This window comes from Adiantum capillus-veneris, chromosome 23 (assembly GCF_014529385.1).
Source record: "Adiantum capillus-veneris isolate H3 chromosome 23, ASM1452938v2, whole genome shotgun sequence".
Lineage (NCBI taxonomy): Eukaryota > Viridiplantae > Streptophyta > Polypodiopsida > Polypodiales > Pteridaceae > Adiantum > Adiantum capillus-veneris.
This window is the reverse complement of record NC_140953.1, coordinates 54681963-54708074: the sequence shown is the minus strand read 5'-3', so window position 1 is coordinate 54708074 and position 26112 is coordinate 54681963. Positions and strand designations below refer to the sequence as shown.

The 26112-nt window shown below is 45.2% G+C and overlaps 1 protein-coding gene across 2 annotated transcripts in view; it reads right to left on the bottom strand.

Annotated features, from left to right (window-relative positions):
• The window catches only part of MGT9 (magnesium transporter 9), a 55758-nt gene that overhangs the window by 25224 nt on the left and 4422 nt on the right, over positions 1-26112 (bottom strand). For both annotated transcript variants that reach the window (XM_086496336.1, XM_086496337.1), the window contains exons 2-5: positions 3605-3879; positions 3209-3238; positions 2964-3135; positions 2729-2850 (exon numbers count right to left, since the gene is read on the bottom strand). In XM_086496336.1, coding sequence (XP_086352462.1) covers positions 2729-2850; positions 2964-3135; positions 3209-3238; positions 3605-3847 — 567 coding nt within the window. In that variant the 5' untranslated portion in view covers positions 3848-3879. The remainder of the gene's footprint in view (positions 1-2728; positions 2851-2963; positions 3136-3208; positions 3239-3604; positions 3880-26112) is intronic.

Sequence of the window (26112 nt, the reverse complement as noted above, 5' to 3'; positions counted from 1 at the left end):
AAGTGCCAGATCACTTCCTATTCTAGACTGACTTGATTGAATTGAACCCTGGTCATGTTGTAGCTTGTCCACGCACATATAGGGTTGGATGTGTCACGTGACATCAACAAACTTGAGGTCCATAGGCTCACACAAACCAACCTCCTGGGAGGCCAAAAATCTGCTCATCATCTCTAGGTAGAAACGAAACAAGAAGGGGCCAAGAGGGCAGCCCTGCCGTACTCAGCCTGTAAGCATGAAGCGTTCCCCTCGACCTCCTGCTAGCAACACATGACTATGAGCACACCTGTAGAGAGCAGACACCCCTCTGATCCATACATCTGAAAAACCCATCCTCCACAAAGTGCCCTCCAAGAAGTCCCAGTCAACTCTATCGTAAGCCTTCTCAAAGTCGAGGAGCACCACAAGGTCCTCTCCTTGCAAGCAAGCGAGGATAGTCGCCTCCCTAAAGGTGAACATGTTGTCAAGGATACTATGCTCCTTGACAAAGCTTGTCCGAGTCTCATGTATGATGCTCTGAAGTAGTGGCTGAATCCTCAAACTCAGAGCCTTTGCAAGATTTTGTAGGCTGAGTTGAGAATGGTGATGGGTTGCCACTGTCGAATCTCATCAAGAGATCCCCCCTCCTCGAGGATGAGGTAGATCAAACCCTCACTCATGCTATCAGGCATCTCCCCAATGTGCAAAATGTGCTGGTATGCACAACATAGGTCTTGTCCAGCACCTCCCAATACTCCAAGAAAAAGTTGGGAGTCAAACTATCCTCTCCTAGGAAACTACTAGAGGGAGTGCTCTGAGATCCTCCTGAAGCTCCTCTGGCAGGAGAGGGCTCTCAAGCATTTGTCGTGTCTCCTCATTGATGAGGCAAGGCATTTGTGCCCACACCTGCTCCCTGTATGCATCCCTGCGCTCTGACTATGGCTCAGCTGAGAGCAGCTCTCGGTAAAAGTCAGTAGATGTTGCCCGTGTCCTCACGCTCTATAGCAACCGTCCCATCCTCCTGTCTCCTCAACCGGCAAACACTCATTGTAACTCTGTCACCCGCCTGGGTCCACTAAGATGCATGGCGTCGCTCCTCAATGGCGATCAGCTCCAGTCGAGCCTGCTACATCTGCTCCTCCATCCAGGGACTACCTGGGTGCCGCTCATGCATCCTCTGTAAGAAGGCAATGCCCTATCGTAGTTGCTTCTCCTTCTCGCGGGCCACAACCAATCATGTTGTTGACTCTTGGAGAAAGAAACGACTAAGCTCCATGAGGCCATGGGCTAATCTAGCAGCAACGTCCCTCTGTGTATCAAGACTCTCCTCTCCGTTCACAGCATAACATAACACTGCCACTCTTTTGTCTGTCGGCTAGAGTAAGGATCACTCGCACATCATCAGAAAGGTAGTCCCTGTCAAAATGTAAACCGAACCACCCAAGTCACAAAAGTGCTATTTGATTTATCATGTTTGTCTAATTCCTTCAAATAGATCAAGGAAACAATTTGGAAATGGCCAAAGCTGATACAAGTGGGACAGATTTGCCCTTACAGTACATCAAGTATGATTATGCATGAATATTGTGGATTCATGGCAGGTATGATTATGCATGACTATCGCAGATTCATGGCAGCAAGCCATTGTGGGCAGAGGCATCAATGTGCCAGGCGGGGCCCAGTGGGTCACTATGCAGATACATGGCTGCCTTGTGGGCTTTCTGAACATCTATGCACCCAACCATGCGAGTGCACAGACTGAGTTTTGGTCACATTCGATGGAGTCCCTACCTCATGCAGAGCAGTGGTGCATGGGGGGGGGGGGGGGGGGGGGGGGGGGGGGGGGGGGGGGGGGGGGGGGGGTCATGCTACTGTACATGGGGGTGAGTTGGCTGCTTGGCTCTCCTTTTCCAGATTCGACCGCAGAGTAGGCAGAGTGAATCTATCCAGGATAGATCGCTTCTATGCTAGTACCCTAGTTTGTCAGGGAAAAGTGTGCATTGGCTGCAGCACTCTTACCACCAATCATTGTATGGCACAGCCTGACGTGGTAAAGCATGCAGTTTTATTCGGAATTGGTGAACAATTTTTAAAAAAAAACTTTTGGTTGACCCAAAAGAAAATTTGACAAGGTAAGAAGCGGGCAGAATAAAAAGAATCTCCAAGAAGGCTCAATATTCCATAAAGTTGCACTACTTAATTCCATCTCTAGAGGCCAACTACCTTGCTTTTAACTATTCCTTTGACTTGGGCCTCTAAAAACCACGTCACCTCCATTTGCTTCATCAAGAATTGTGCAAGTGAATCAACAGTTATCCCACCTTCTCAGGCTCTATGTTTAATTGTGTCTAAATAGAAACTTCACGTTTCAGTTAAGGTCTGCACCATATTCTTCTTTCATGCATACACAAGATCAAAATTGTATCTCAAATGATGGAAAAATATAAATCTAAAGCCACAATCTTACTCCTACATTCAAGATTGCATGTACTGCACATCTTTGAAACCTATGTTGGAGCATTGTTATGACTTTTTTGTCCTTACTATTCAAGTAACTTGTTTTTTGAAATGCATGGCTAGGCTGCACACTAGAATAAAGTGCCCACGAATATCCCATTGATAAATAAGAGTTGTGAGGTGAAATTGATGGGCAACATTCTTCTGTATGTCAGAGTCAGATCATTTATACAAAACAACAGCTAGTGAAGGTCACATTCACCATGTCCTAAAAACCAGCCAGACAACATACCTTCCGAGTAAGTTCGTCAAGAGCTGGATAGGCAGCAGACTCCAATTCCGTAGATCGGGCGTCCAAATAACTGCATATAGCTTCCAGTGCAACCTCTAAAGCTCTAAATTCAAATGGAGGCTCTGCAACAGCCACAGACAAAAACTGGCATTGTTCCCTGCAAGAGAAATGGCTGCAAATGCCTAAACCTCCACCTTTAAATAAAAATGCATGGTTGGTTGTCTAAGTAACTCACCATCTTCCATGTCTTGTGACATTCGAGACTTGGAAGACGTTCTGAACTTCGCTGGTTCCACACCATTGATGTCCACATTGTTGTTGGTAACATCCCGTCTCATTGGTAGGCGGCGACACAGCTCCTCTACAATTGGTATCACATTCTCATCTGCTGGGTTGCGTAAGAACACCTAAACAGAAAACCATCTCGGAATGTGTCAGGACACCTTCAACAATTCAGCAGAACACAGGCAATCACAGTACCTCCTCTGCTGTAATAACCGCCTTGATATGCTGCAGTCATGGAAACATAAATGTCAACAACTAACCACCAAGACCATACAAATCAAACATTTCAATTGGTGCACGCACGAATGTGTTAGTTCAATGGCAACTCAATTGGGCTTTAGACAGCTTTGGCATTGAGCGTTCTTATTATATCAAATCAAACACTGCACAGACTCTTGCAAACTCTGGCTTGGAATGCATGGTGTTAACATTGAGATGACAAACAAAATGATACTACACAAGATGATTCGCCACTCAGAAATTTGAAAGATCAATGGGTATAACTTTATGAAAAACCTTTAATACAAGCCTATAACATGGCGATAAGGTGCAGTAGGGGGCTAGAAGCTTGATAAACGATGTAATACTCACCTCTAAATTCAAAACAATGGCACGTTCTCGACCCAGAATGGTTGAAGGGTATGAAAGCAAAGGGTCCAAAATTCTGAGGTCTCGGGCATGGATTCCGACCCGATGCATGATGGCATACTTGTCTACCTCCAGCACCATGGACTCTCCTTTTGAGTCCAGAAGCATCCACTGTCGAGCAGCGGCTGCTTTCTTCTTGTTGAAAGCTTGTATGTCAGCAACAGAAGGCACAATTGCCCTGGCCATAGCTCGCAAAAAGCTTCACTCACAAGCATACTCTGCACAAAGCAAGGTGATCCTTAAAGTGGGAAATTAACGAGCATTTGTGATGAAAGAACATCATCTTGCTCCAGCATGTCTTGACAATGATGGCCACAACGCTTTCATTATTAGCTTAATCACCTTCATAAAATCAGAAACACGAACACCATAGACCATTGAGACAGAGAAAGAAGCCCCATGCCTACAACTCAAAAAAAACAGACAAGCTAGCACACACTGATAGAGAGGCTGCTAGAGGAGCAGCCGGAAGACAAGTGCAATTACTGATGCCAAGACACCAAATAAATGACCAGAACTGTGAAAGGAAAGGGCTAAGCCAATGCTGCATATCCTGGGGACAAGAGCGGCCTCCCAACGTGCACAGAATACTCGAAAAACGAGATGCTAGCTCCTCGTGTCTACCAAGAAAGCCACAACCACTTTCTATATCCAAAGTCAGCCATGACAAAGGGTGTGTCTCAAAATGGTGATGGAGGCAGAACTCCAATGCCCAAATCCAAGCGAAGCAGCCCAGATTTCACAGCGCTAATTGCACGACTGTTCAGATGTGCTAATGTGGCAGCATATGGATGTGATGGCATGGCAGGCATACAGACATGGCACTTTTTACGCTGGGATTGCTATTGTTAGCAGATGATTTTTGTGTGCTTTAAATCTGAGGCCAAAATGCCATTAGCACTCAGATTATGAGTGGGCTTGCACTAGCCATTATAACCGAAAACTTTTGAGCAATTTAAAAAAAAAGTACCACAAGGGGAGCCTGTTGGTGGGGCCAATATTTCTGAGTCGGGAACTACACCCCGCAGTGACTCGTTTAAAGTATTCTCTTTCAGTTACAATTTTTTTGTTTTCGATCAGTTTGTGCTATTGTTGCACTCTTTCACTAACTTGTCAGGTGAAAGCACCAGTCCATTCTTCTCCTGAAAAGTCCGATCTGAGTCTGCAAAACTCGACCATGGACGCAACACCTCCTAGCCATCGCAACTCAGAGGAGCATACTAACTTCAGTTGTTTTGCAGATATACTATAATCGCGGACGATTACTCTTCTTTCAAGGGGGGGGGTGTCACAAACTGCTCACGTGTCAAGCCACTGAAGAGCTGAGCCAACCTGTAGATCCTAACCGAGGGGCCTAAACCCTAGGGACAGCAAAAGAAGCAGAAGTTCTCACCAACTTACGGATCCTTGCTGAGTTGGGCAGACAATAATAATAATATGTTTACCAACTTATGGGACCTCGTCCGATGGGACTCAAGTGGAACTCTACCACTCCGTGTCTCTGTGTCGTGCATCTATTTCACTTCAGTTGTTTGAAGTGCTTAAAAATCTATCTCGTCTGTTTTTTCCGTTGGCAAGTGGTGCCCTTCCCGTTACAGAGGAAGTTTATGAAGAAGTTACACATGAGGACCTTGAACAAGAAGAGGCTAGTGATGACAACAGCCACGCAAGGCAATCTAAGGCCCAGCCAAATCCAATCAACCACGACAAGCTTAAAAAAGCCAAAAATAATGTCCCCATGGAACACTTTCCTGCTTACTCTCGTGATCCACTTTATGCCAAACATAGGAAGGTTCAGCCGATGAACTGTAAGGTGCAACGGATGTGAATGTTGAACTTTGCTCCATATGAGTGCTCCGAATTGTGCTCAAGGTTCCTTTTACTTACGGTAGGGAGAGCCTTCCGTTCCTTTAGTGAGAGCGTGCAAGTGATCACAAACAAAGTGGATAAACACTGTGAATGAAGGTTTTGAGATTGAGAGATAGAGAGAGAAGAATACGACACCAGAATTTTGTCAAACCCTCCTCCGAAGGCCCCACTCTCTATGGCGAGAGCGGTCTACTATTGATTGCACAAATCTCTACAATGCAATAGCCTTGCCAACGATGTCGACAACGAGACGGGCTGAAATCTGAAAACGCTAATGGCTGAAGTTTGCAAATCTTTATCTGCTGAATTCTGACTCTATGTCAGTGACGACGGCGATGACGACGATGTGACGATGACACGCTGAAAACGCAGATACTGAAATCTGCGTTTTCCGGGCTGAAACTGCAAACTTTGGTGGATCTGACCGTGCGGCGAGGATCTGCTGCAAGAAGGTGAGATCTGCGAGGTTCGGGACTTCTATTGCGGTGTCTTGATGCTGAAAACTGAAAACGTTGATGCTACTTGTGGTTCTGTCGCAATGAATCTGCAAAACGCTGAGTGGTCTTGCTGATCCAAAAACGCTAGGGCTGAATGTTGTCCAGATGCAAAAACGTTAGGGGTCTGCTAATGCCGGGGCTGATCTGCAATGCAAAAACGCCAAGGCTTGCTGTTGATGAAAAACGCAAGGCTTCTGCTGTTGGCGAAAACACTAAGTGTGCTGTTGGGGAAGGTCTTGCTGAGAAGGTGCCTGTCGGATGTCTGGTCCCTACTGCCTCTTCTTCCAGAAAGTGCTAGCGCTAGGGTTTCTTATATACTGGCTGAGTCAAATTGCCCTACCCAGTTTCCCAACAAAAGTCACTTAAAAACAATAAGTGAAAATTGGCTAAAATAGGGAAGATAGGTTTTCTGCAATGTAAAATGCTCCTGATGGAATCTAATGTAATGCTGATGATCATGTTGTGCGCAACCATAGGATATGCATCTACTCTAAGTGCTTGGACATGCACGGTCTACGAACAGACTCACAAAGGTGCCAAAACACTTCGTAAGCTAACTAAACTGAACTGAACCCAACCCTAGTCATGAAGTAGCTTGTCCACGTACACATAGGGTTAGACGTGCACGTGACATTCTGTCATCACGAGGACGTTGCAACTGCTAACCTTAGTTGTTGGTTTCTTTCCAATGATTTTTGTTTAATTTTTGAGACCCTCCTTTTGAAGTTGCAAATGGTCGGACATTGTATGGCCAATGTGAACGGTAGTTTCACCCGCAAACGGGAAGTTGGTCGGCACTGGAACTCGTAAAGTAAAAGGATGTCTAAGCTCAGTTCAAGATCATGTAGGTCCCCCGTCGCACTTAGCAAGTTGGTGGATACTAGGAAGTGAACTCAATAAAGGCATAAAGTCAAGGTGGGATCACCAACAAAAAGTATCCGACAATTGGGCCACATTGCACTTTTGGGGATGCGGTCCCAATGAGGATAGATGGTCAGATGACCAGTGGGAGCCCAACGGAAACATCTCCTTAAAATTAGGAAACTGCTATTTTGGGCCGTAAAATGTGTTCGGTTCATTACCTTCGGAATGACAAGGGGAACATTTTATTACTCTACTGCAAAGTCAACTGATGCACCAGTTGAGAGATTTTTAAGCAGGACGCCCAATGCGGGAAAATTGCATGTATGAATGCCAAGTGGTACTTTTTGGTCAATTTACCAAGTCTGGGAGAACAGAACTCGTAACTGACTTTTTGGAGTAGTTTTGGAGGCTGATAACTGTGATTTTCGGGCATTTCTCTCCATTTTTGAGCTTCCCATGACTTTACCTTGGACCAAGGAGCTCATTTTCAGCATTGGAAGGCATCAGATGCGTGTTTACAGGGCTGTTTTACTGCGTTTTCAGCGATACGCAGGTTTTGGCAGCCATGGAAATCTTTCTCTTTTTGCATCTATTTGTTCACAGATGCATTACAGGTCAAGCACAGAAGAGGGGGCGCTCGATTTATGCTTGGGGGATGCTTCATTGAGAACCTGTCATAGGTTAAGAGCTATGGAGGGCTTTCTTTCCCTCTCATGTACAATGTGGTGCTAGGAGTGATGCCCTGCACGCTACACACTGCTCTCTCCCCCCTACGTGCAGTTATGTGATGCCCCACAAGAGGGCTCTTCATTTGACTGATGTACAGCTGTGTGGGTTCATGCTTTTGTGCTGAGGCAAGAGCCTCCTTGAGCAGGAACAGGGGTAGCTAGCTGCTACTCCAAAGTAGGCACCGGTGAGGGTCATAACGTCACCGTACAAGTGCAAATTCAGCGTTGTGTATGCGCAGAAAATTGACTGTTTTTCAGCCATACGGATGCCAAAACCTTGGGAATTGTGCCCCACTGGCAGAGGACAGCTAAGGGACTGTTTGGGGATGAAAACAGGGCAAAAACCAGTAAATACAGCGAGCTGAATTTACCGTTTTTGGGCAGGAATCAAAGGGTTTACGCCAGTGCAAGTGAGATCCAGCAAGGGAATTGATTTCGCGCAAGTTTTGGGACTGTTATGCTGCCGAAAATTGGCCAAATCAGGTAGTATCTAGTGTGATACAGGTAAAGGATTCCCAGGACCTTACTTTGTAATTTTCCCTCTCAAAGAATAAAGAAATACTGAAAGGGGCGCCAATTTTGGGGCCTACAGGTTGTCAGCATCTGCTCGGGGCATTCTAGCTTCCGAGCCGTGTGTGTATTCAAGTGTTAATTCCCTTCGCACGTTCTCTTTGCAAATTGCTCTGTGTGTGTGTGTCTCTAAAGTAAAGAATTTCGGGTGAAAGCCAACGTCTACCGCCCCACGGGCCGGTTTCACATCCCCTCCTTTTCAAAGTGAGGTACCGGTACCGAACTGTATGGCGTCGAGGGAGATCGCCAACAGCATCTGGAATCCTGGGAAGGACTCTTCGCATGCCCACTCTGATACGTGGGTCATGCGATACTTGAACTTCATAAAGGTCTGCAACGCTTGCTTCTTTGGGCCGCGCCGAAAGCGACAGAAAGTCATTTGTGGCTCCTTTGATGCTTCAACTTCGTCCATAGTCATGCGTCTACCTTCTTCAAGAATCTCCGAGGATAAAAATTCATGAAACCACTTCCAACACAAAAACATGAACATACCCATTCCGTGTAAAGTGACTGGAAAAATTCTAGTCGTCTTTAAAGATTGTGCATGCAATGTAGATGAACATATAGACGGAGTGCCAAACCGTTCATCAAACACACGTAAACAATGGAATCGAAACTTGTCTTTTTGATCTAAATCAATTAACTGTGACAAATCACAATGGAAATGCCTATGCTTGATGCTCAATCCTTCTTGTGCTCTTTCTGAGACTGTCATGCCAAGGAAGAGACATGGAATGTGAATTCCTTGAATGCAAACATGAGCAATCCGCATACATCCGTGCTCATTCATGAGTGAATCGTGCTCATCGTACAATATGTCATGCCTATGAAAAGGGATCACATAAGACGGTGACTAAAATACACGAAAGCATCACGAATGAAACAATCGAACAATGCGTGCTGACTAATCATTCGAACACATAATACTTCCTGTGGGGGTTCTTTGGACCTTGACTCGAGAGCCAAGATCTGTCCTTCGTGATTGATCGAATCTTCCTATGAGGGTTCTTTGGACCTCGACTCGAGAGTCAAGATCGGTTCTTCGTGATTGATCGAATTTGCAATGAGGTTAGCTTCACTAGCAAAAGTATCAACTAAACCATCATCCTTGTGAACAATCACATCATTATCCTGCAAATCATCATGTTCGTGAATAATCACATCTTGATCATGCAAATCATCATGCTCGTGAATAATCACATCTTGATCATGCAAATCATCATGCTTATCATCTCGCTTATCGTTATCATGCAAATCATGTGGGTCGTGCTTTGGAAAAGACAAGACTGAGAGAGTCTCCTTCTCCTGAATCTCTTTACTCTGCACCTACACATTAGAGAATAGTAGGACAAACTCTTGCATGTGTTGGTCTGTCTACGCTTCACGCTCTAACCATCTTTCTTTACGCTCGCGATCCAATTCGGCTATTCTTTCTTTGTGCTCGCGATCCAATTCTGCGTTTCTTTCTGTGGCCGCCAAGCGCACTTGCTCGCACTCACGCTCTATGGCTGCCATTCTTTCTTCGTGCCACACTTCTCGTTGTCTACCTTGTCGTACCATCATGTCCATCATCGACTTGACCAAAGCCTCCATAGGAGTTGGTGTAATCTTTGGCGTAGATGGGGAAGGGGGAGGGTCGGAAAAACCTCCTGGTCGGAAAAATTCTTCTTCGCCTCTTCCATGCTCATCACCTCCATGCGAAGTATCCATTCCGCTTCGGGTAATGACCATACACTGAAGTCTTGGGTTCTGAAGTTCACGAGGAACTTGGGTTCTTGTGGTTCTTGGTTCTTGGGTTCTTGAGGGTCTTGAGTTCTTGAGGTTCTTGTGTCACGTGACACATCCAACCCTATGTGTCCGCGGACAAGCTACAGCATGATCAAGGTTCAGTTCAGTCCAATCGGTCTAGATTAGAAGTGATCTGGCACTTTTGTGAGTCTATTCGTAAACCGTGTATGCCTAGTCACTTAGTGTAGATGCATATCCTCTGGTTGCACACAACATGATCATCAGTATTCCCATCAGAATCCATCAAGGAAATTTTCCAGTGCATTTAGCCTATTTTACCTATTTTTAACATTTTTCACTTATTATTTTTAAGTGACTTTTGTTGGAAAGTAGGTAGGGCAATTTTGCTAAGTTTGTATATAAGCAAACTAGAGCTAGCACTATTTGGCAGAAGAGGCAACAGGAGCCAAGCTCAGCAGGCAACTTCTCCAACAAGACCTTGGTGGACTTCCCTCCAAGCAAGACCCAGATCTAGCGTTTTTCTTCATCAAGCACCATCGCCACCCAGTGCATCAGCCTTAGCGTTTTTCATCAGATCCTTGCCCTAGCGCTTGCATCAACAAACCATCGCCGACAGAGCTTCAACAACCCCTAGCGTTTTTGACAGATCCCATACCTAGCGTTTTTGACATTGCTAGCGCTTGCAGATTTCAGCCTTTGCAAGTTAAGGCCTGGCGATTTTCAGCATTAGAAGACCATCAAGATCAGCCCTAAAGAGTAGCAGATTCAGCCCGGTAAGAATCTCGGTTCCAGTCTTTAAGAGCCTCAGTTTTCAGCCCTAAACCTGCAGAATTTCAGCGACAAAGACCCACAGAAACAGCCCCAAAATCAGCGTTTTTGGACTTGCCGCAGATTTCAGCCCATAGCGTTTTTGGACAGCAGATAAAGGATTGCAGATTTCAGCCCTAGTGTCGGCCTCGTCATCCCCGTCATCATCGTCGACATAGCCCAAACTTGCATCAGTCTCATGCATACCGTTTATACCAGTTTGTGCAATCATAAGTAGACCACTCTCGCCGACGAGAGTGGGGCCTTCAGAGGAGGGTTTTACAAGGTCTCTGGTGTTGTATCTCTCTTCTCTCTCTATCTCTCAGTCTCATACACTTGCACACACAGTGTCCATTCACTTTGTTTGCGATCATAGCATTCTCTCATTAAGAATGGAAGGCTCTCCCTTCCATAAGAACAAAAGGAACCTTGAGCACAGTTCGGATCACTCATCTTGAGCAAGCGCAAACATTCGTTCCGCATGCGTGCGTATGAATCATGTGAACACATAATACTTCCTATGAGGGTGAGCCAAGATCGGTTCTTCTTGAGTCATCGAATCGTCCTGTATTTTAGTCAGCGTCTTTATGTGATCCCTTTTCCTAGGCATGACATATTGTACGTTGAGCACGTTTCACTCATGAATGAGCACGAATGTATGCGGATTTTTCATGAAAAGCTGAAAAGTATGGATTCAAGGAAGTCACATTCCATGTCTCTTCCTTGGCATGACACATTCGTAGAACGAGCACCAAGCATGGGCATTTCAGTTGTGAATTGCCACAGTTGATTGCTTTAGATCATGAGAGAAAGATTCGATCTCATTGTTTGCGTGTATGTGGTGAACGGTTTGGCACTCCATCTATTGGTTCATCTACATTGCATGCACAGTCTTTTAGCAAGTCAAGATTTTTTCCACTCACTTTACATGGAATAGGTATGTTCATGGTTTTGTGTTGGAAGTGGTTTCAGGAATTTTCAGCCATGGAGATTCTTGAAGGAGAAAGAAGCATGACTCTAGACGGAGTTGAAGCATTGAAGGAGCCACAAGAGACTTTGTGTCGCTTTCGGCACGGCCCAAAGAAGCAAGCGTTGCAGACCTTTATGAAGTTCAACTACCGCACGACCCACACATCAGAGTGGGCCGGCGAAGAGTCCCTTTCAGGATTCTGGATGCTATTGGCGATCTCCCTCAACGCCATACAGTTCGGTACCAGTACCTAACTTTGAAAAGGAGGGAATGTCACGTGACACATCCAACCCTATGTGTCCGTGCACAAGGTACAACATTATCACGGTTCAGTTCAGTCCAGTCAGTCTAGATTAGAAGTGATCTGGCACTTTTGTGAGTCTATTCGTAGACCGTGTATGCCCAGTCACTTAGTGTAGATGCATATCCTCTGGTTGCACACAGCATGATCATCACTATTCCCATCAGAATCCATCAGATTCCATCAGGGGAATTTTCCAGTGCATTTAGCCTATTTTACCTATTTTTGGCATTTTTCACTTATTATTTTTAAGTGACTTTTGTTGGAAAGTAGGTAGGGCAATTTTGCTAAGTTTGTATATAAGCAAACTAGAGCTAGCACTATTTGGCAGAAGAGGCAACAGGAGCCAAGCTCAGCAAGCAACTTCTCCAACAAGACCTTGGTGGACTTCCCTCCAAGCAAAACACAGATCTAGTGTTTTTCTTCATCAAGCACCATCGCCACCCAGTGCATCAACCTTAGCGTTTTTCATCAGATCCTTGCCCTAGCACTTGCATCAACAAACCATCGCCGGCAGAGCTTCAACAACCCCTAGCGTTTTTTAAGGCAGCTAGCGTTTTTGACACATCCCATACCTAGCGTTTTGACATTCCTAGCGCTTGCAGATTCCAGCCTTTGCAAGTTCAGCCCTAGCGATTTTCAGCATTAGAAGACTATCAAGATCAGCCCTAAAGAGTAGCAGATTCAGCCCGGTAAAAACCTCAGTTTCCAGCCTTTAAGAACCTCATTTTTCAGCCCTAAACCTACAGAAATTCAGTGACAAAGACCCACAGAAACAGCCCCAAAATCAGCATTTTTGGACTTGCCACAGTTTTCAGCCCATAGCGTTTTTGGACAGCAGATAAAGGATTGCAGATTTCAGCCCTAGTGTCGGCCTCGTCATCCCCGTCGTCATCGTCGACATAGCCCAGACTTGCATCAGTCTCATGCATACCGTTTGTACCAGTTTGTGCAATCATAAGTAGACCGCTCTCGCCGACGAGAGTGGGGCCTTCGGAGGAGGGTTTTACAAGGTCTCTGGTGTCGTCTCTCTTCTCTCTCTATCTCTCAGTCTCATACACTTGCACGCACAGTGTCCATTCACTTTGTTTGCGATCATAGCATTCTCTCATGAAGAACGGAAGGCTCTCCCTTCCATAAGAACAAAAGGAACCTTGAGCACAGTTCGGATCACTCATCTTGAGCAAAGCGCAAACATTCATTCCGCTGCACCTACATCTTGAGTTCTTGAGGTTCTTGAGGTTCTTCTTTAGCTTGCAATATGTGTTAGAGAAGAATCTTCTCTTACCCGAGCTCTTCTCCTTCCTGCGGACGCACCCCTTGGCGGCCTTGCGCTCACACAAAGGTTGCTTTTTCCCACCTCACGTCGATTGGCTGGCCGCTAAGTGCACGTTCCGCTCTCAATTTACATGCGGCCGCAACAAGCCCAAAAAAAAAAAAAAAATTATATGGTTATTGTGGTTCTTTCCTTGAGTGATATAGAACACTGTCAAAGCTCTGATACCAATGTAAGAAACAGCAGATGTGAATGTTGAACTTTGCTCAAGATGAGTGCTTCGAACTGTGCTCAAGGTTCCTTTTACTTACGGAAGGGAGAGCCTTCCGTTCCTTTAGTGAGAGCATGCAAGTGATCACAAACAAAGTGGATAAACACTGTGAATGAAGGTTTTGAGACTGAGAGATAGAGAGAGAAGAATACGACACCAGAATGTTGTCAAACCCTCCTCCGAAGGCCCCACTCTCTATGGCGAGAGCGGTCTACTATTGATTGCACAAATCTCTACAGTGCAATGGCCTTGCCGACGATGTCGATGTCGATGACGATGAGGACGACGACGAGACGGGCTGAAATCTGAAAACGCTAATGGCTGAAGTTTGCAAATCTTTATCTGCTAAATTTTGACTCTATGTCGGTGTCGATGGCGATGATGACGATGCGACGACGACGCGCTGAAAACGCAGATGCTGAAATCTGCGTTTTCCGGGCTGAAACTGGAAACTTTGGTGGATCTGACCGTGCGGCGAGGATCTGCTGCGGGAAGGTCGGCGAGGCTGCGGGAAGGTGAGATCTGCGAGGTTCGGGACTTCTATTGCGGTGTCTTGATGCTGAAAACTGAAAATGCTGATTGCTACTTGTGGTTCTGTCGCAATGAATCTGCAAAACGCTGAGTGGTCTTGCTGATCCAAAAACGCTAGAGCTGAATGCTGTCCAAATGCAAAAACGCTAGGTGTCTTGCTGTGGTCTGCTAATGCCGGGGCTGATCTGCAATGCAAAAACGCCAAGGCTTGTTGTTGATGAAAAACGCTAGGCTTCTGCTGTTGGCAAAAACGCTAGGTGCGCTGTTGAGAAAGGTCTTGCTGAGAAGGTGTCTGTCGAATGTCTCGTCCCTGCTACCTCTTCTGCCAGAAAGTGCTAGCGCTAGGGTTTCTTATATACTAGCTGAGTCAAATTGCCCTACCCAGTTTCCCAACAAAAGTCACTTAAAAATAATAAGTGACAATTGGCTAAAATAGGGAAAATAGTTTCTTTGTACTGTAAAATGCTCCTGATGGAATCTGATGGTAATGCTGATGATCATGCTGTGCGCAACCAAAGGATATTCATCTACTCAAAGTGCCTGGACATGCACAGTCTGCGAACAGACTCACAAAAGTGCCAGAACACTTCCTAAGCTAACTGAACTGAACTGAACCCAACCCTAGTCATGAAGTAGCTTGTCCACGTACACGTAGGGTTAGATGTGCACGTGACATGAACACAATTATTTAGCAATGGAAGGGGGTGACCCACCCTCGGCTAGAAGTAAAAGAGAAGGTAAAAGCGACAAAACCTTCCCGCAACAAGAAGGGTGTCACAAGACGAGCACCACGTGCCAATAGAAAAGAACAGACTAAACAGACTTTTAGCACTTCAATAACAATTGAACTGAGAGAGAGAGAGAGAGAGAGAGACGACACACGACATGGAGTGGCGCACCCCAGAGAGTATTGGCCCCAAACCTTGACGCCCCTCCCAAACCTTGGCGCCCCTTTCAGTATTTCTTTATATTACTGCTGATTCGCAAAGTACAACAGCCGAAGAGCACCTACTTTGCAATCTGCGCACTAAAAAGTGTCAGAGAGGGCCCCCAAGGCTCATATTTAAAGGCCCAAAGCCTAAAAGCATCGAATATGAAAAGTGACCCCAAAAAATCACTTTCCTAAAATTTCAGGATTTCCCTAAAAATACACCACGAATTCCGGAACGTCCGTACAGGTGCCACATCATCATATTTTGATGTGCAAAGCCTTTTGAGCGTGTTCTGCTTTATTTTTAATGCCTTTATGTCACTTGGGGCCCCATCGGACGGGGTCCCCATAAGTTGGTAGGACTTCTTCTTCTGTTACTTGTTCTTCTTAGGGTTTCTAGAATTAGGGTTTGTAGGTTTTAGGGTTAGGGTTTCCAAAATTAGAATTTGCAAGTTTTAGGGTTACGGTTTCCAAAATTAGGGTTTGCAAGTTTTAGGGTTAGGGTTTTCAGAATTAGGGTTTCAACAGTTAGGGTTTCTGGCAAAAATTAGGGTTAGGGTTTCTGCTCTCGAGCAACCACGTCATCACTTTGTGACACTTCTTCTGTTACTTGTTCTTCTTAGGGTTTAGGCCCCTCGGTCGATAGCTCCGTTCTTCAGTAGGTCGACACGTCAACAGTTTGTTACACTCCCCTTCTTGAAAGAGAGTAATCGTCCTCGATTACAACATATCTACAAAACAACTCATGTTAGCTCAAAAATTTCCGAGGGACAATCAATTTGCTCTTTTGATCAAGGAGTTAGCTTCTCCTTTTGTCACGATTGTGACTATGTTAACAGCAATACACCTACTCCTAGTTGCAGATACACGAAGTGCCATGCCAAGGAGGACCCCTACTCTTGGATGGTCACACCCCTTCGTCCAAAGGACGTGTCTCTTGGCCAAAAGCCACACTCCTTCGACGACTGGTCACACCCCTTCGCTCTACGGGTGCGACTTTTCGCCCAATGGTTGCAGCTCTTCGCCGAAAGGATGTGTCTTTACGTCTAAAGTCGTGTCTCTTCACCAAGAGACGTGTCTTTTCATTTATGTCTCTTCGTCTCCTATATAAGGAGCCCTTGTATCACACATTCAATCAATCAAACACAGAGTCTTCTAAGTCTTGTCTCGAGTTCAGTTCAAGTTTCCTAAGTCTTAATCATGAGTTTAAGTACTTAATAAAGGATTAGTACCTAGAATCCTCACAGTGGTATCAGAGCAAATTTTTTCCAGGACCCGAAGGTTGTGAGCCTCTCACCCTCACCACTACCCTCTTCCCCCCCCCCTTTTTCCTCGAGCTGCATGGAAGCAGAAGAAAGATGGAATTCAACTTCTTCGCCAATGGTATGAGGTAACTGATTTAATTCTACACATAAAAAAGCAGCATAAACAGAAAGGGACAGCAGTGTGTGCGAGTGTGTGGCATACCCAGAGTTTGTGTGTGGCGTACTCAGTGACTTTCGGGACAACTTCTGCTGGAGCCTCTTCGAGCGCCCTTTCCTCGGGTAGTACCCCTTCAAACCCATGGTCGCACCCCTTCATGCGAAAGGGTACCACGCCGGCAGGCTACCACCTCTTCCCAATGCTCACACCCCTTGAAAGTGCCCCTTCGGTTTGAAGAGTTCGCACCCCTTCCCAAGGATCGCACCCCTTCACGCGAACGGTTCTCAAATCAGCTCAGCAGCACCCCTTCACCTTGGCAGTACCCCTTGGCGCTATGAGACTCGCAGATGGGCTGAATTTCTGCAAACGTTGGCTGCAAATCTGAAAAGCTGGCTGAATTCTGCTACGCAAGGCTGAATTTCTGAAGCGCTGGCAGATTTAACACTTTATCGCTGGCTGAAATTAAGTGGCTGAAACGTCAACTTGCTGGGCTGAATTTAATGCAAAGTACCCAGCGCTGGTTCCTTTCTTACGCTGATGATATTTTTTACGTTGGCAGCCACTTACATTAGCACTTAATTTATCATAAGTTCCAAAAAGACTTTGGCCGGCCCAATTGTCCATGGTGTGGAAACTTTTTTAAACAAAATCAGCCAAAGGGTTTTTTTTAAATTGGCTGATCAGCCTCATATAATAAACCCCATGTGAACACCCTTATACATTAAAAAAAGTACAAAAAAACCTTACGCTGCCTCTCCCTTGCTCTGCTCTGTGCGCATCTTCTCTACGCAAGACATTTCGCACACATGGCCGACGCGAACCAATACACGAAATTCCTCGATGAAATTTTGCGGGTGAATTTCTCTACTCAGAGCCATAAGTGATAATTATTCCCGATTCCCCGACTCCAGAGCGCCAACTTATTCCAGACGCAGTTTCCGCTCACAAAGTACCCGTCCCAGAACCTGTTTCCTACCCAGAACTTGCACCTGTTTGAGTTCCTTTTGAGGTGTAACCATGCCAAATTCTCAGGATGGAGGTGGTCAATCTGACGATGCCCTTACTCTTATCAAGGAGCAGATGGCCACACTTTCCATAAGCCTCGCATCACTTCACACTTGCTTGGATGACATGCACACGGAAAACACTTCTCGAAGTCGACCTGCTGTTTTCTCGAACTACTAATGCAGCATCTTCAACACCTTCTTCCGAAGCTTCAGTGGACGAACCTAACAAACCAGATCCAACTGAAGAGGTAGACAATCGCGAACTTCAATTACTTTATAAAAATTTTAATGCTGCACAAAAGAAGAAGCTTGATGTTAAACTGTCGGAACCATACACTGGTCGCCGCGACAAGCGTGTGCTGGACCAATGGCTGTTCAAAATGGAGATTTACTTATCGAACACAGACTTGGTTGAGAGTAAAAAAGTTGCACTTGCTAGTTCTCTGCTCAAGGACACAGCATTTCTTTGGTGGCAACGACAGGTTGCTGATGGTAAACACACACCTTCTTGGGATAAATTCCGACGTGCTATTCGCAAGGCGTTCGAACCTGCCAATGCAGATTTTCATGCCCGGTCCTCTCTTCGCCGCCTGAGCCAAACAAGTTCCTTGGTCGCGTACATCACAGAGTTCCAAAGGCTAACTCTGGAGATAGAGACCCTTAGTCCCTCTGATAAACTTCACAGCTTTATAGATGGACTCGAACCCAACCTGAAGGACGATGTGCACAAATACAACCCTACCACCTTGGATGCTGCAATTGCCTATGTGGAGCGTCTTGGCGATAATCGACGCCCTACACGGAATTTTCTCCCTGGTAACAAATCTTCAAATAGCGCTCGCTTTTTACAGCCCGATCGCAGAGACAGCTATAGCCAAAGTCAGCAATATCAATCTCAGTTCAAACAGCAAGCAACACAACCTTATTCAACTTCAAGGTTCTATTCTCAAGATCGACAATCTGAAAGCAGATCTTCTTCACATGTTCCTCCACTTGATCGAGGTAAAGAACGTGATTTTTCTCAAGTTCAGCATTCCAATACTCAGCAAGACTCTTCGTCAAATGGATCTTCGACTTGTGATCAGACACTTCGACAGTTGCAGTTCGAGATTCAAACTTATGCAGATCAACTGGATTTTGAAGTCACGCCTTTATCTTATTACGACATGATTCTTGGTCAGCATTGGTTATTCCAATATGATCCAACAATTAGCTTTCGAGGACATACTATCAAATTGTTCAAAGATGGACGTGAATTGACTTTACACGGACTTTCTCATGCGGAAAGAGTGATTCAAGCTTTACGTGTACTAGTCAAGCGACATGATACAGTGGATTATGAAGAGAATATGATTTCCGATACAGATGCAGATATTATTATTGATGAATTTTTGAATTCATTAACTTCTCCTGAATCAATTGATGAAGACAAAGATAAAGATATAGTTGCAGATTCCGAGTCTGAAGACGACTATGCTTTCTTTGATTCTTTACTGGATGATGATATGCCAATTACAAGTCATGAAGTTACAGTTCCAGAAGATGATTTTGAAGAATTTTGGGATTCATTATTGGAAGATGATTACAGTCTCAAGCCAAAATCCTCTCCAGAGATTACTAAAGTTGAAGTCACCCCATCTGAAGAGTATCTTGAGAAGATTTCCTCTTCCCCAAATATTTCGCAGTTACTGGAAGATTTTGAACCAGAAATCTTACATCACATGAAGAATTTTGAAGATCAACCTCTTGTTGCAGTTAACCTGATTATGCCAGATTCCTCTAAAAAGTCTGTGAATAATGCAATGACATGGGATTTAGCAGTCGAAGCAAAAAGGTTTCGCATGAAGCAAAGGTTCAAGACAAAGGTTTCCGATAACTCAAAGATTGAAGATTTTCGAAGATTCAATGCTTTTCCAGAGTTCTATCAACATCAGAAGTTATTTCTTTGACACGGGCTCTCATTTTAAATGGGAGGGAATGTCACGATTGTGACTATGTTAACAGCAATACATCTACTCCTAGGTGCAGATACGCGAAGTGCCATGCCAAGGAGGACCCCTGCGCTTGGATGGTCACACCCCTTCGCCCAAAGGACGTGTCTCTTCGCCAAAAGCCACACTCCTTCGACGACTGGTCACACCCCTTCGCTCTACGGGTGCGACTCTTCGCCCAATGGTCACAGCTCTTCGCCGAAAGGATGTGTCTTTACGTCTAAAGTCGTATCTCTTCACCAAGAGACGTGTCTTTTCATTTATGTCTCTTCGTCTCCTATATAAGGAGCCCTTGTATCACACATTCAATCAATCAAACACAGAGTCTTCTAAGTCTTGTCTCGAGTTCAGTTCAAGTTTCCTAAGTCTTAATCATGAGTTTAAGTACTTAATAAAGGATTAGTACCTAGAATCCTCACACCTTTCGTCCAGATCGGAACTCTTGATATTCCGGCGTAGTAAAATTAGCCATCACATCCAGACCGTACTGATCTTCCACGGGTGTCTTGATGCACTAAAATTACATACCCAGGCAATCTCATCCAATTAGGAATATTCAGTAGTTGACACATCACAATGCAACACAAATGCTTACATATGCATGTTACAAGACATAGAAACATAAAGCCGCCAATGAACACTCCTCCCGCATAACCTAACAAGGTCCAGGCCGGGAGATATTCAATGACTCCCTCATCACTCCTCCCACATAACCTAAAAAGGTCTGGGCCGGGAGATATAGAGGCCTTTTACAACCAAACGCTCCCCAGACCGCAGCCTGTGTCGTTTGGAGGTGCTGAGAGTAACCACTGCTCAGACTTCTTAATACTCCTCCCGCATAACCATCTAGGTCCGGACCGGGAGTCACAACAACAATTATTTTACAAGCATACAACCAAACGCTCCCCAGGCATCTGTCTGCGTCGTTCGGAGGTTTTCAAACATACAAAGAAACGCTCCCCAGGCATCGGCCTGCGTCGTTCCGAGGTTCAAACAATACCAAAACAGTATTGATCACTTCTCCACCCGGGAATAAAATCACCAATTATTGAAACCAGAATCAAACAATTCAAATCGGCACCAAAACAGGTTCAAAACAAATACCATCCATTTCAAACAAATTCCAAACACGATCATCACACAAGATCAAACAGAACTCAAACTTAAAAAGCAATCTCGACATCAGTCGAGCTCAAAAAGTCGACTGACTTTCCATCCTGAAACCTGCACCAAAAATTAGGGTTAGGTTCCTTCCATGAGGTCGTAGCCGAGCACAGCATGGTCCGCCATGCTCTTGGACAAACAGTGTTGATTTGGCGGCGATGGTAGTCCCAAGATAGCAATCGCACTAAACCTCCAAGGTCATTTGCTCGTGAAGAGACATCTACTGAGAGATATCAAGAAATTTCAAGATATAATCTGCTAGGGTTTCCATGGCAAGCATTTCAGGATACCCCACTCTACCAGAAGTTGCACTCCAAAGGAAGATGTCAGAAACCATATAACTTCGGGCAAAATTTTCTTGAAAGCTTGCCAAGTACTTGGAGTATGCTGCTTGGTAGCTGTAGACATCAACATCTGCACTTCTTCTGAGAAGAAAAACAGTGACTTGAAACAAATCTGGATCCTTCTCTTCCAAGTGATCTTAATTGGCTTATGCCCTATAAGACACTGCGGTGAAGACGGGAGCGCGCCCGATGCGCGATGAAGTAAGGGTGGGAATTGCTAATAAGCCCGGATTGGAGGGCGAAGATACCTCTAATAAAATTCCAATAGCTTTGTCTGCTCTTTTGTAGGACCGGTATGCTTTCAGAAAAGCACACGACTGATGCTCTGATACCACTATCACAAGACGGGCACCACGTGCCAATAGAAAAGAACAGACTGAACAAACTTTTAGCACTTCAATAACAATTGAACTGAGAGAGAGAGAGAGAGAGAGAGAGAGAGAGAGAGAGAGAGAGACGACATGCGACACGGAGTGGTGGAATTCCACCCCAGAGAGTATTGGCCCCAAACCTTGGCGACCCTTTCGGTATTTCTTTATATTACTGCTGATTCGCAAAGTACAACAACCGGGGAGCACCTATCTGCAATCTGTGCGCTAAAAAGTGCCAGAGAGGGCCCCCAAGGCTCATATTTAAAGGCCCAAAGCCTAAAAGCATCAAATGTAAAAAGCTGACCCCAAAAAATCACTTTCCTAAAATTTCAAGATTTCCCTAAAAATCCGCTGCGAATTCCAAAACGTCCGTACAGGTGCCACATCATCATATTTTGATGTGCAAAGTCTTTTGAGTGTGTTCTGCTTTATTTTTAATGCCTTTATGTCACTTGGCACCCCATAGGATGGGGTCCCCATAAGTTGGTAGGACTTCTTCTTCCGTTACTTGTTCTTCTTAGGGTTTCTAGAATTAGGGTTTGTAGGTTTTAGGGTTAGGGTTTCCAGAATTAGAATTTCAACAGTTAGGGTTTCTGGCAAAAATTAGCGTTAGGGTTTCTGCTCTCGGGCAACCACGTCATCACTTTGTGACACTTCTTCTGTTACTTGTTCTTCTTAGGGTTTAGGCCTCTCGGCCAGTAGCTCCGTTCTTCAGTAGGTCGACACGTAAGCAGTTTGTTACAAAGGGATCCAACACAGTTACAAGTCAGCCACAGGTACAATTGCAGATATGGGATTTTTAGCATATGACGCCACATCTGCCACCCTTCCTAGGCTTTCTGGCCACTACGTTCTCAAATACAATGGCTAATGATGGCAATAGCTTTATGGAGTAAGTGCAACTTGTGTCACAAACAGGAGCGCATAACAATATCAAATGAACTCTAATAAATAGACTTTATCACTCTATATATATATATATATATATATATATAGAGAGAGAGAGAGAGAGAGAGAGAAGATCGACAGAGTACTTGGCACCACAAGATGGGCTTTTGTCACAAGACGGGCACCACGTGCCAATAGAAAAGGACAGACTGAACAGACGTTTAGCACTTCAATAACAAATGAACTGAGAGAGAGAGAGAGAGACGACACGCGACACGGAGTGGCGGAATTCCACCCCAGAGAGTATTGGCCCCAAACCTTGGCGCCCCTTTCAGTATTTCTTTATATTGCATCAACACAGTAGAAGCCGATACTCCACACTCTACACCTTCTCCAGGAAGCATGCCAGAGAATGAGCCTTAACCTCATTTAAAGGCCCTAGGCCCCAAAAGCAGTTTACAGTAAAAAGCCTTCAAACTCACAAAGCATCTGGTCCAAAAGCAAAGCCAAAAAGCCGCCAACGTAAATCACGGAAATCCGTAGAGCTTGCCACGTCATCATGTCAACGCAATTTTCGAAAATCTGCCACGTCATCAGTTTGTCAGTCTAGCTTTTGCATTTGCAAGACAAGCAGTGACAGCAGAACCAGCAAAAGCCCTCGCGTTTTTGCAAGGAGACAGTTTTCAGCCCTAGCATTTTTGCATCAGCATAACACTTCAGCGTTTTGCAGATTCACTGCAATGGAATACCAAGAAGCAACAGCGTTTTCAGTTTTCAGCAGTCAGACTTCGCACTAGAAGTCCCGAACCTCGCAGATCTCACCTTCCCGCAGCAGATCCTCGTCACACGGTCAAATCCATCAAAGTTTGCAGATTCAGCCCAGAAAACGCAAATTTGAGCATCTGCATTTTCAGCGTCTCATCGTCGTCCTCATCATCGTTGACAAGTCCAAGCATTGTAGAGATTTGTGCAATCAATAGTAGACCACTCTCGCCATAGAGAGTGGGGCCTTCGGAGGAGGGTTTTGACAACATTCTGGTGTCGTATTCTTCTCTCTCTATCTCTCAGCCTCAGCACAGTGTTCATCACTTTGTTTGTGTCCATTGCACTCTCTCACTAAAGGAACGGAAGGCTCTCCCTTTTGTAAGTAAAAGGAACCCTTGAGCACAATACAGAGCACTCATCTTGAGCAAAGTTCAACATTCACTTTTGCTGCACCTTACATGGTAACTTCACCAAAAAATCCAGGTTGTGTCATGTTGGGATGTATCTCAAGGAGACAGCAAGCAACTGTTGGTTGGCAAAGATTCAGGAAGGTACTCAAACCAGAACATAGACTCGATTTAAAGCTGAATTTCATGAACAATTCTTTCCGGCTGGCTTCGAGAAGGAAATCCAAAAGGAATGGAACTGGCTCGCCTAGCAAGAACATGAGAAAGTCACTGCTATGTTGACAAGTATTGGTAGCTTCTTCTAAAACTCACCCCTTTCATGAAGATTTCCGACGAGGAAAAGATGCGAAAGTTCGAAGCAATATCTTCAAAAGAGCATGAAGGTGTATCCCCATGATAATGACGGAGTCAGCAATGATTGTGAAACTTACACTCTATTGGAACTCCCAGAAGGATGGAACAAATCACCTACCGTGCAAAACAACGAGCAAGAAAGTCTCTCTAGGACCCTGATCAACCTAAGAAGCCAGAGGGCACTGATAAGCAACTTAAGTATCTCTCGCCCGCCCAACTACAAACCTTCAAGGAAGAAAGAAAATGTTTCTACTCAAGGGAGAAAGGACATATGAAGCCCAGCTGCTCAAGGACATATGAAGTCCGACTGATCTATTCGGCAACAATGGCACGAACAAGCGTCTTGAAGGAAAGAACAAATGAACATATGAAGAATAAACTGCTCAAGGACATATGAAGCCCGACTACTTTATTCGCAACAACGGCAAGAACAAGCGTCTTGAAGGAAAGAACAAACGAACAAGAAACCCGCTCCACCAAGCTCAAATTCTATTCGTGATGTTCAAGGGAATACAGAAACGGAGGAAGGGAAGCGTCGGCTTCTAAAGGGATGGGGATCCCTAAATAACCAGTGACTATATGATCCAGGATATACGGACAACTTCATCTCACTCGATACTGTAGAGCACCTGAGCCTCATACCTGCTCAACTAGGCACTCGAGTCACATTAAGGACGGCTCAATCTTTGGATTGGCGAGTACAAGGACAGCGAATCATTTTGATGGCACCCATCGAGGGATGTGTCATTATCCTGAGTATGCCATGGAACTTCCACATCCAACCGGTCCTAGACTATGTGGAGAAGTTTCTCACCTTCCCGAGCCTTTACGAAGAGTATTCTTCGATGACATGCCAATCTTCTCTAAGTCAAACGTCACAAATTGTTGACGTGTCAAGCCACTAATGACCAAGAGGATTGGGCACCCTAGCCCTAACCCTAGCCAACCTGCATATTGTCACAAACTGCTGACGTGTCAAGCCACTGAAGAACGGAGCCAACCTGCAGATCCCGACCGAGGGGCCTAAACCCTAAGAAGAAGCATCAGAAGAAGCGGAAGCAGCGGAAGAAGTTTTACCAACTTGCAAAGTCTTGCCAAGTGGCCATTTTTAAAGAGGAACTCCCACCAACTTATAAGACCGTGTCTGATGGGGCCGAAGTGGGCCAAGGGCCTTTACATATAAGCCAAGGGCTCATTCTTTAGAGGTGCAAGGGATGGAGTATCGGCATTATACTGAGTTCAAGCAATATAAAGAAATACGGAAAGGGGCGCCAAGGTTTGGGGCCAGTGCTCTCTCGAGGTGGAGCTCCGCCACTCTCGAAAGTTGTTCAGTCTGTTCTTTTCCGTTGGCACGTGGTGCCCGTTCTGTGACACATATCCTAGCCGAGAGGCCTAAACCCTAACACAAGCAGAAAAATACCAAGTTCTCACCAACTTACAAATTTTCAAATGGCCCAAATAACAAATTGGGTTAGGATTAAAATCCCAACCCCCAACAACCTATGGTACCCCCGTTCGATGGGGCCTACAGCAAAGCAGACTCACCTGTACTCGCAAAAAGACATGGACAAGCACTCTTGAAAAGAAGCGCTTCTACAGAGCCAACCAATACAACTTCCTCGAAGACAAGAGCAAGAAAACCCGAAGTCAAGATTCCACCGCAACACAGCAGAGATCCACTTCAAAACAGTTCACACTTCACAATTCGGTCGACATGGCCCGTAGTTCCGTGCGTAGAGATATTGGCCCCAAAGATTGGCGCCCCTTTCGGTATTTCTTTTTGTACTAATATGTGTTCAAAGTACAAGAGAGTGGGGTAGGTGCTCACTCTCGGACTCTGCATCCAGATGCTCTGAGAAGTGAGGCCCTACCCACTTATTTATTGATACAAGGGATGCCCAAATGCAGAGCCCCAAAAGCAGTAAGTGAAAAGCTTCTCTCTCAAAAGCAATTATCCCCAAAAGCTGCTAATTCAACCAGCGGATTTTCAGGAAAATCCATACGCAATGCCACGTCAACATCTCCACTTTTTGCCCGCAAAATCTGGAAGAATCCGTACAGTAGGCCACGTTAGCATTTCAACGCATATTGCGGGGGATCCGTATTGCTACCACGTGTCACTGTCCGGGCAGTCCTCACAGTGTGTGTGTCCGAGGTTAGCCACGTCACCCATTTGTGAATACCCCCTCTTGAAATAATTGTAATCGCCCTCGATTGCGCCTGCAAAACAGACAAAGGCCATAATACAAAAAGAAATACCGAAAGGGGTGCCAGTCTTTGTGGCCAATATCTCTTGGCACGGAACTACGCCGGGCCATGTCGACGACCTAATTGTGAACTATTTTGAAGTGAATCTCTGCTGTCGTGGTAGAAT